Source organism: Eurytemora carolleeae, unplaced genomic scaffold (genome assembly GCF_000591075.1).
Source record: "Eurytemora carolleeae unplaced genomic scaffold, Eaff_2.0 scaffold590, whole genome shotgun sequence".
In the NCBI taxonomy this organism is placed as follows: Eukaryota; Metazoa; Arthropoda; class Copepoda; order Calanoida; family Temoridae; genus Eurytemora; species Eurytemora carolleeae.
In genome coordinates, this window is record NW_019396585.1 from 27,814 (window position 1) to 38,130 (window position 10,317).

Sequence of the window (10,317 nt, forward strand, 5' to 3'; positions counted from 1 at the left end):
TTTATTTATAAGATTTTAAGTGACCCATCATGCAAAGAGATGAATGACAGATATAAAAATGTATAAAATGATCATGTATAAAACCACTAGATTTTTGTTTTAATAAAGAAGATATGCTCACCCACACGTAAACTAACCAGGAGGAGAAGGTAAAATTCAATCGACATTATCGTTATGACTTGGTAATCTCGTTGCTCCTCTAGTTTTGATTTTTAAGTATGAAATAAGCAAACTTATTTGGTTACACATTAGCAATTAAAAACAGTTTTGTTCTTCTCAATAGCCTCTTCAGTTAAAGAAGTTATGCTAAAAGACATATCAGATTTTCAATACCTCATGTACTCCAATCCCTCCTCATGTACTCCAATCCCCCCTCATGTACTCCAATCCCTCCTCATGTACTCCAATCCCCCCTCATGTACTCAAATCCCTCCTCATGTACTCCAATCCCCCCTCATACACTTCCATCCCACTCCCCATGTCCCTCCCCCTTTCTACTCTGGCAGAGTACAATACAGTTACTCTTCATTGCACAAGCTAACCTTAATCTTACTATTACCTTTAGCCAGACATTCATTCAAAATTCTTTTCTTTTATTCACCTACTCATTCATCCTTATTTTAATCGCCCTCCTTTTCCTTTATTCATCTATTCATCCTTCATTTCTTTTCTTCATCTATTCATTATTCTTTAATTCATCCTTTCATCCTTCTTTACTTTCATTCACCTATACATCCTTCATTTCTTTTTTTCATCTATTCATCCTTATTTTTTTTAATCTTCTAATCATCCTTCTTTTTTTTTTCATCTATATATCCTTCTTTTATTCATCTATTCATCCTTCTTTTCTTTTATTTAACTTGTCATTATTCTTATATTCATTTATTCATCCTTCTCTCCTTTTATTCATCTATTCATCCTTCTTATATTTTATTTATCTGTTCATATTTCTTTTCCTTTACTCATCTATATTCATCCTTCTTTTCTTTTAATTCATCTTTACAAATTTCTTTTCCTTTATTCATCTATTCATCCGTCTTTTCTTTTAATTCATCTTTACAAATTTCTTTTCTTTTATTTAACTATTCATTATTCTTTTATTCATTTATTCATCTTTATTTTCTTTTATTCATATATTCATCCTTCTTTTCTTTTATTCATCTGATTATCCTTCTTTTATTTTCTTCATCTATTCATCCTTCTTTTCTTTTATTCATCTATATATCCTTCTTTATTCATCTATTCATCTTTCTTTTCTTTTATTAAACTTTTCATCGTTCTTTTATTCATTTATTCATCCTTCTCTCCTTTTATTCATCTATTAATCCTTCTTTTATTTTATTTATCTGTTCATATTTCTTTTCCTTTATTCATATATATTCATCCTTCTTTTCTTTCAATTCATCTTTACAAATTTCTTTTGTAAAATGCAACCCAGTAAATTTACCATGGACTCTACGCTCTTGAATAAACAGGGTTTTCAACCATCTATGAATGCTAAAGGAAGATGGAAAATTTGCAACGATCACATCCGAATTTGTGTTTCAGAGTATTGAATGATTCTAATGATGATTTTTATACTTTTTTCTCTCTCTTATTCCAGCTTAACAATAATCCGCTAATTCCTTCCAAAATGTCGTCTTCACCCCTTATTAGCATTTGTATCAATTAAACTACATATTCTCAATAGTTGTATACACTTATTTTATTATATCTGTACATTTTTATCCACCAAACTACATATTCTACATTGTTTTTTATACACATATTTTATTATACATTTGTATCCCCTTAAACTACATATTCAGATTCTCCATAGTTTTTATACACGCATTTTACTATATCTGTCTGTATCTCTGTTCTGAACTTCTTTATCTTGCTGATTCTCTTTCCAATACTGTGGTCCCCGTAGAACATCTATTCATTACTCAATCTTCCAAATTACTCAAACTCCCAATATACCAACCCTTTTATCATCCTCACATTCATTGAATCCCAATCCCAACTTCTTCTTTAGTTGATATCCATCCCAATTCCCAACCTATTTTATCTATTCCCAATTTATCCCTGTCCAACCTATTCCAACTTCCTAGTCCTCATCCTAATCCCAATCCTTCCAATCCCAACATTGGTAAACATTCTTGGGATTCTTACAGTTTGGGATTTTACTTATAAAATCAGTTTTATACTATTGCCGACCTTTTTTACATGACAAATGACAACTAGCAAACAAAATATTATGATTTAATGATGTATTATTGTTTCATGAATGCCTTCTTAGAATACCTTTATATACACCAGTTGTATCTGACGCTTGGATTTCTATCTTTTCTCTACCTGCGTGGTTTTAAATGGTTGGCTTGGTTTAGGGGTGGTTATATCCCAAAACAAGTATTATTAATTTAATGATGTATCAATTTATCATTCAATTTAGATCTATGTATTTTTCTTGTAAATTGTTATTTGCTATTTTTACCCTGAAATCGAACCAGGATTTTAAATAGTACAAGCCCGACCAGTAAAAAGAACACACACCATCATGTAGTGTTGCTAAGAAATCCCACTAAGCCTCTCGCAATTGGCTTCCTTTAAGCGAGTTTGTTCTACCTATGTGATCGTGGATTATAAACATTAATAAATCATCGGAATCATAGTGCTCATTAAACAACCAGATTGGCAGATAACAGAGAAGAGAGAAAAAGTTTAAGATGGAAAGTGTTCAGACGGATGGTTATAGATAGATCAGATACAACAGCTACCACCCCCACCTTCAAACATATCAACTATATCTACATCATCCCCCCTATCTCTTTTCTTCCTCCCAATTTTAGCCAACAATCCAATCTAATCTTTTTTGCCTTACCGGCAAAAACTATAGGAGTGCAATTTTTACATTACAGTACAGTGCAGTGTGCACTGTGTGCAATGCATATAAAACGAAAAAATAGGATTCAAAATCATTTCTTCTTTCTTTCTATGTTCTTCATTTTAAAATAGATAAAGAAAGATATATAAATTTAATGCCGTCTCCTTCTCCCTTCACAAACGTTATAGTTCATCACTAACCTCTTGCAACTGCACTATTATTGTATGTTTAACAGAACAAACAAATAGAAATACTCGTATTTCTTTATGAAAATAAGGATCTATTTCGTTAGACAATCAATCAGGTAAAAACTAAAAAAGGCACTGTTGTGAATCGATACCTTACTACTGTATACTAGCTTGTAACCAATTGTATGTTTTTGAATTTATCTTATTAAAGATGAACCTTTTCAAGTAAATGTGTTTAAATGTCGTCATACCTGTTCCAGTTTATCAAGTAATCAAGAAATGGGATTTATTTGGTGCATTTGCCATTCTCTGTTGTACACACAGCCCCGTAAAATTCCAAAACAGAGAGAGGGGGATTTAATTTTGCAAATCCAGAAAAATAATTAAATTAGCATTTATTTAAGGTTAGGTAAGGTTAAGACACTTTCTGGGCCAAGCGCTGCGGCTAGGACAGGCTAGGGGGCCGAGCGCTGCGGCCACATGTCTTTCATTTAAGACCCCACCAACTGCCAGTCTCTACGCAGGCATTTCACAGATATTATTTTTCTGGATCTACAATATTCAATCCCCCTCTCTCTGTTTTGGAATTTTACGGGGCATGTGCGCACAACAGTCGAATGGCAAATGCCTTTATTTGTCTTAAAATGGTTCTTCTAAAAAAAATAAGTATACATGCGAACAGCCAATAGATTTTGGGAAGTTGTGTTTTCGCCAAATTTTTGGGTCCGTCCTAGTATAGAATTTTTGGACCCCCCTCCCCTCCCTCGTATAAATTTTGTACATGACCTAGATTTCAACTATTTTCAACGAAAAAATATTTATTTTGTAAAATTTAATAAAGGATTGGACGAACTCGAAGTCGATCAAACACTTTTCAAATAAAATCAGAAACTTTTGAACGATCATTTTGGCTGATACAGGGTGTCCCACGAAACATGGCAGTTGGTAAATAATTTGGAATGTCTTCTTCCCTATACTGTGATAGATATTAAAGACTTTTTTCATCTTTTTTCGTTCAATAAATTCTTTTACTAAAATATATTTTACTTTGAAATCAATTTTACTATAATATGACTACCATTAAATATTCGCAAAAAATATCAGAATATCAAATGCCAAATGATCAAATGCCTAATTATGAAATACAAACGCAGTACGTTTCAATTAGGTCTACAAGCTAGAAATGTAAGCAAAGCAGAGAAAAATCATAACAACGGATCGTACTGCATTGTTTATCTCAAAACCGGTTAAATGTCGACAACAAAGAGTAAACAAAGAGTAAACAAAGAGGAGACGATAAGAGATACGGGAAGAGAAGAAAAGAAATAAGGGAAGAGAAGAAAAGAAAAGAGAAGAAAAAAGAAGAAAAGAGAAGAAAAAAAGAACAGAAGAAAGGAGAAGAAAATAGAAGAGAAGAGTAGAACATAGAAGAGAAGATAGAAAAGAAAAATAGATTGCGTGAAAGAGAGAGCTTACATTTTACAGACTTTTTATCAGAAAAATATGTTTAAGAATACCTTAAACTTTAAAATTAACTTAATTGTAAAATTATATGATATATTTAAAAAAATAGTTGTCCTAACTGTAAACCGTACATTTTTTTGATCATATATATATTTTTGATCATTTGGCATTTGATATTCTGATGTTTTTGCAAATATTCATATAATTCTCTTTGGTATTAAACAATTTCAGTAAATATTGAAAAAGTTTTAAATTTTTCACCAACTGCCATGTTTCGTGTATCTTTGACCAGTAAAAAAATTCGTTTAAATGTAATGAAAGCAAACTGACCGATAATACAATTTTACAATCTTTATGGAACAATTCAAGTGTCAGAAAATGCTAAATTTCTGAAAATGGGTCTCAAAACGATCTGCCCATGATTTAGGGGAATTATTCAATGCATATAGGTTAATCAAAATAAGTTTTACTTTTTTGCATCACCTTGTTTTGTCAGAAAAAAAAATCATCGTTAATAAGCGTTCAATAAGATTTAACTTACTAAGAAATAAGAATAAAATTAAGTTTATAAGGAAGACACTACGAAAAATGCGCCAGTCAGAATGCTCTAAAGTCATTGACACCAGAAATAAATTCCTCGTGCCAAATTACCTATAAATCGACATACATGTACGGTCAGAATTCTCCAATATTTATGCGGACCTCAGAAATGATTTCCTCGTGCCCAATTACCAACAAATCGACATACATGTAAAATCTGTGCTAAGATGACCCATGATGTAACTGCCGGCTAGTGGCGCGCTAGTCAGAAGGCTCCAAGGTCTATTTTGTCTAATTCTATAATTCTGCACCGTTCAAAGTTTCTTTCTAAACCATTCTTATTAGATTAAGTCCAAATAAAAATATTACACGTTTATTGAATAAAAAGTATTGAAATAAATTTAGTCACATGTAATAAAGCCGAATAGATAAATTTTGTTGAATTTTGAGCCGCAGCCATCTAATTTCCTCCCCTGAGCCTGAGAACCAGATGAAGAGTTGATTCCTTCTGAATATTGTAATCGGACAGAGTTCTTCCATCCTCCAGTTGCTTTCCAGCGAAGATCAATCTCTGCTGATCTGGGGGAATTCCTTCCTTGTCCTGAATCTTGGCCTTAACGTTCTCGATGCTATCACTAGCCTCGACCTCCAGGGTGATGGTTTTACCGGTTAAGGTCTTGACGAAGATCTGCATACCTCCTCTAAGCCTGAGAACAAGGTGAAGAGTAGATTCCTTCTGAATATTGTAATCGGACAGAGTTCTTCCATCCTCCAGCTGCTTTCCAGCGAAGATCAATCTCTGCTGATCTGGGGGAATTCCTTCCTTGTCCTGGATCTTGGCCTTAACGTTCTCAATGCTGTCACTAGCCTCGACCTCCAGGGTGATGGTCTTTCCGGTCAAGGTCTTGACGAAGATCTGCATACCTCCTCTAAGCCTGAGAACCAGATGAAGAGTAGATTCCTTCTGGATATTGTAATCGGACAGAGTTCTTCCATCCTCCAGCTGCTTTCCAGCGAAGATCAATCTCTGCTGATCTGGAGGAATTCCTTCCTTGTCCTGAAAGATAAAGAACAATTATCCAACAATTATCCCACCTGAGTGAAAATTTCGCAGAGAAAACGGGAAAATTTTAAATTGATCAGACAAAAACAGATATTTTTCCACAAAATAGAAAATCTTAAACTATCAGTCTAATCTTAAAATATCTTGAATTTAAACATTAATGCGGGTTTAAGAGAAACTAACCAAATATGTTTGGGATGGTGAGGATGAGAATGATAAGGATTAAACATTTTCTTCAATTTGAGGAAAAAAAATTGTTAAAGGTTTACTTTTCACAACATTAGGAAAACAACACAATTAACTAGATTCAATTTTACCTAGACCTAATTTTCATAATAATTTGTTTTAAATTACCTGAATTTTAGCTTTGACATTCTCGATGCTATCACTAGCCTCGACCTCCAAGGTAATGGTTTTACCGGTCAAGGTCTTGACAAAGATCTGCATACCTCCTCTAAGCCTGAGAACCAGATGAAGAGTTGATTCCTTCTGAATATTGTAGTCGGACAGAGTTCTTCCATCCTCCAGCTGCTTTCCAGCGAAGATCAATCTCTGCTGATCTGGGGGAATTCCTTCTTTGTCCTGAAAAAAAAAGAGAATAAGAACCTTTGTCCCACGGACACCTTAATGCATATTTCGCCGAGAAAACAGGAAATTTAACATTGATCCGACAAACAGTGAAAAGTAATTTAACACAAAAATAGAAAATCTTGAGAACTATCAGTCCGATCTTTAAATATATTTAATAAAACATCAATGCGGTTATAACAGAAACTAACCAAAAAAAGGTGTAATAGCCAAGGGTGAACATAAAAAAACCCACTCCCAGGGGATGGAGGAGGAGAATGATGAAGATATATAAATTCTTTCAATATAAGGAGGAAAAAAGAATGTTAAAGGTTTCACTAGAATCATTTTAACCCAGACCCTTATTTCATTAAATTAAATTACCTGAATTTTAGCTTTGACATTCTCGATGCTATCACTAGCCTCGACCTCCAAGGTAATGGTTTTGCCGGTCAAGGTCTTGACAAATATCTGCATACCTCCCCTGAGCCTGAGAACCAGATGAAGAGTAGATTCCTTCTGTATGTTGTAATCGGACAGAGTTCTTCCATCCTCCAGCTGCTTTCCAGCGAAGATCAATCTCTGCTGATCTGGAGGAATTCCTTCCTTGTCCTGGATCTTGGCCTTAACGTTCTCAATGCTGTCACTAGCCTCGACCTCCAGGGTGATTGTCTTTCCGGTCAAGGTCTTGACAAAGATTTGCATACCTCCTCTAAGCCTGAGAACAAGGTGAAGAGTAGATTCCTTCTGAATATTATAATCCGACAGAGTTCTTCCATCCTCCAGCTGCTTTCCAGCGAAGATCAATCTCTGCTGATCTGGAGGAATTCCTTCCTTGTCCTGAAATATGAGAAGTCATTATAAAGAACTAAGAATATTATAAATAGATATTCTATTAAAAATCCAATTCCCTAGATAAGTTCTTAATTTCTTAAAAAATAGGTTAACTGCCTATATTAAATTTGAATTATAGACAAGAAAATATACACAAGACACAGTGCGCCTAAACAAAATCAAGACGTTTGAAAGGTTGGTGGTGTTCGAAATATAAGCAAGTCATATAGAAAAATAGCATCCTAATATATATCCTAGAGACCTTTAACTCGTGTTCATAGATCTTAAAACAATTACGTTATTTTGTTCCTTTTTAACCCATTTTCAGGGCGAGACAGAAAATTTCGTAAGCAGTATTAATTAAATAATTTTACGCCAAAAATGCATTCATACTTATGTGTATCTGGTTTATGTCCTAAGATTTTCATAATCAAAGTTTAAACAAGGTTACTATTGATTTAAATAAATACTGGAAGAAACTGCTCAGATGATTCTTTTCTTTTAAAAATGTGGAAAGCTGAGAGGGGGAACGATACTCTTTTAAATTTTGGGCTCAGGGAGTAAAGAATACATGCAGACGATACTTTATTTGAATAAGAAATATTTGTTCCATGTACAAATACCGCGTGTACAATAACCTCTTCTGAATATTTCATATTCTAATGATATATTCTGCTTAGCATGCATTTTCATATGGTAGGGTGAACCGCGTCAGTTGTATCTCCCTTCTATTCCTTACTTCCTGGACTGAATCGATACAATCAAAAAAAAACGCATTAGGCCAAGCTGCGATTTAAAAACAAAAGTTATTTCTGAATACTAAATACTAAGGCAGGCAGCTCTACACAGTGCGGTCTAAGTTCAATTCAAATATTAACGACTTAGACAAACTGTAAGTTTGAGGCAATATCAATAGGCTCTTTGCTACGTTTTAGTAGAATTTAGTTTTCAATTGTATGTCTGTATTTATTAAATGCGTACAAGTTGATAACTCGATTAAATACCCCCCTCTACAACCCCCCCTCCTCCTCCATATATAGGAATTATGACCAAATATATCAAATGATAAAAACTGGACAAGATTTCAATTTTGAACTAAAATTTTTTAATGTTTTAAGAATAGGTTTGGTTAATTAAGAGACTATCTGGGCCGAGCGCTGCGGCCACATAATAAATTTTAAAATATGTATAATTTGAAGAGAAGGGGGAGAGTCCAAATATCGTTCTCTGGGTAATTACTATCAATTTCAGTTACATATCTTGGAAAATCTATATATGCTGGGACTTGAATAACTTACAAAAAAATGTGTACAGAATATTAATAAAATAGCTGGAACTAATTTTAGAGAAAACAAATTGAATAATTATACCTGAATCTTAGCCTTAACATTCTCGATGCTATCGCTGGCCTCGACCTCAAGCGTAATAGTCTTCCCGGTGAGGGTCTTGACGAAAATTTGCATTCTCTTTGTTCTTGATTTATAAGGTTTGTAAGTATCTTCTTCCTTAGAATTATTGATTGCGACTGGGTTGGACTGCCAGCTGATAAAGAATTTATACCCGCTGGGACACAGCTAGCTTTCCTATTGGTGGATTGAATGACTTTCTTATCTGTGATTGGTCGGATTTGTTAAAACTAATGACGGCTTTACCCAGATTTTCCTATTTCGTAAGTGAATTTTCAATACATGACGAAAGTAATTGTTCTAGAAAATTCTAGGGGTTAATCATCAATATCTTAAGTACTTTGTTTGAATATTTTTATCTAACAGATATCCTTTGGTTGCTTTAAAACATTTTGATAATTGTATGATTAAAGATCCTGCATTACCTGAATTTTAGCCTTCACGTTCTCGATGCTATCACTTGCCTCGACCTCCAGGGTGATGGTTTTACCGGTCAAGGTCTTGACGAAGATCTGCATACCTCCTCTAAGCCTGAGAACCAGATGAAGAGTAGATTCCTTCTGAATATTGTAATCGGACAGAGTTCTTCCATCCTCCAGCTGCTTTCCAGCAAAGATCAATCTCTGCTGATCTGGGGGAATTCCTTCCTTGTCCTGGAATACGAGAACCCTTTACATGGCTGTATCAAGAATATTAATAATTGTAGATGTTCTAAAAAAATCTTAATTCCCCAAAGCCCGCGATTAAGAAGCTTCGGCTCGAGTCATAATTCCATAAACCAGTTTTAAGACCCAATCTTAGAATCAACTCTGATGACAGCTTTTGTCACGTAATTGACAATCAAAAGATCATAGGCTCGACTTAGGAGTTAGGCCCAATGAAAATAAAACCGACCTTGGTTGATTTTATTGGAGAAAAGGCTCGATGGTAAGTCTTTTAATTATAAAAACCCGAAATGCGCAAATTCCTACCATGAACATCCGCCAATTATATGTTAAATCGGGTTTTCATCTAAAACCGGTTTTTGAACAAAATTCTATGAAAAAAGAATGCAGTGAAAATTCGAAAGCTCAAGTCGTAAATAAGGCCCGACGACAGCTTCGACCTGAATCGTAATTTCTTGCATTTATTAAATCGCCGGCTCAGATAATTTTTCCATTTCTTCAAGAATAGGTTAACCCCAGAGCCCAAAACTTAAGACAAGAGTATCGTCATGAAAACCAGTTTTGGAACCCGGGTTTCAAGAATGGGGTTAGGCAGTTTTTTTTAAATCAACATTTGTTATAAAATATAATTTCATTTAGTTGCTTCATATTCTCCATTTTTTCGAATCTCTTAAATCAAAATCTACACAAATTTTAAGACCCCAAAAAGGAAACTCGGGAGTTT

The 10,317-nt window shown here is 34.1% G+C and overlaps 1 protein-coding gene across 4 annotated transcripts; it reads right to left on the reverse strand.

Moving 5' to 3' along the window:
* Positions 1-5,415: 5,415 nt before the first annotated feature.
* On the reverse strand, positions 5,416-9,569 carry LOC111705924 (polyubiquitin). Of its 4 annotated transcripts, none has more exons than XM_023478631.1 (4): positions 9,354-9,569; positions 7,291-7,528; positions 6,476-6,693; positions 5,416-6,115 (listed from the first exon to the last, which is right to left on the reverse strand). In XM_023478631.1, the coding sequence occupies exons 1-4, from the start codon at positions 9,444-9,446 to the stop codon at positions 5,519-5,521; spliced, it is 1,146 nt and encodes a 381-aa protein (XP_023334399.1). In that variant the 5' UTR covers positions 9,447-9,569; the 3' UTR covers positions 5,416-5,518. The 4 variants fall into 4 exon arrangements, with proteins under 4 accessions (XP_023334399.1, XP_023334398.1, XP_023334396.1 ...); XM_023478630.1 differs by having other exon boundaries at positions 6,476-6,681; positions 7,279-7,528; XM_023478628.1 differs by lacking the exon at positions 9,354-9,569 and adding an exon at positions 8,893-9,047 and having other exon boundaries at positions 6,476-6,703; positions 7,073-7,528.
* Between the last annotated feature and the right edge of the window lie 748 nt (positions 9,570-10,317).

Excerpts from the sequence above, each read along its gene's own strand:
- LOC111705924 (XM_023478628.1), bottom strand. The coding sequence starts at position 8,985 with ATGCAAATTTTCGTCAAGACCCTCACCGGGAAGACTATTACGCTTGAG. Across the intron at positions 6,704-7,072 it reads ATGTCAAAGCTAAAATTCAG|GACAAAGAAGGAATTCCCCC; the intron begins GTAATTTAATTT and ends TTTTTTTTTCAG. Across the intron at positions 6,116-6,475 it reads ATGTCAAAGCTAAAATTCAG|GACAAGGAAGGAATTCCTCC; the intron begins GTAATTTAAAAC and ends TTTATCTTTCAG.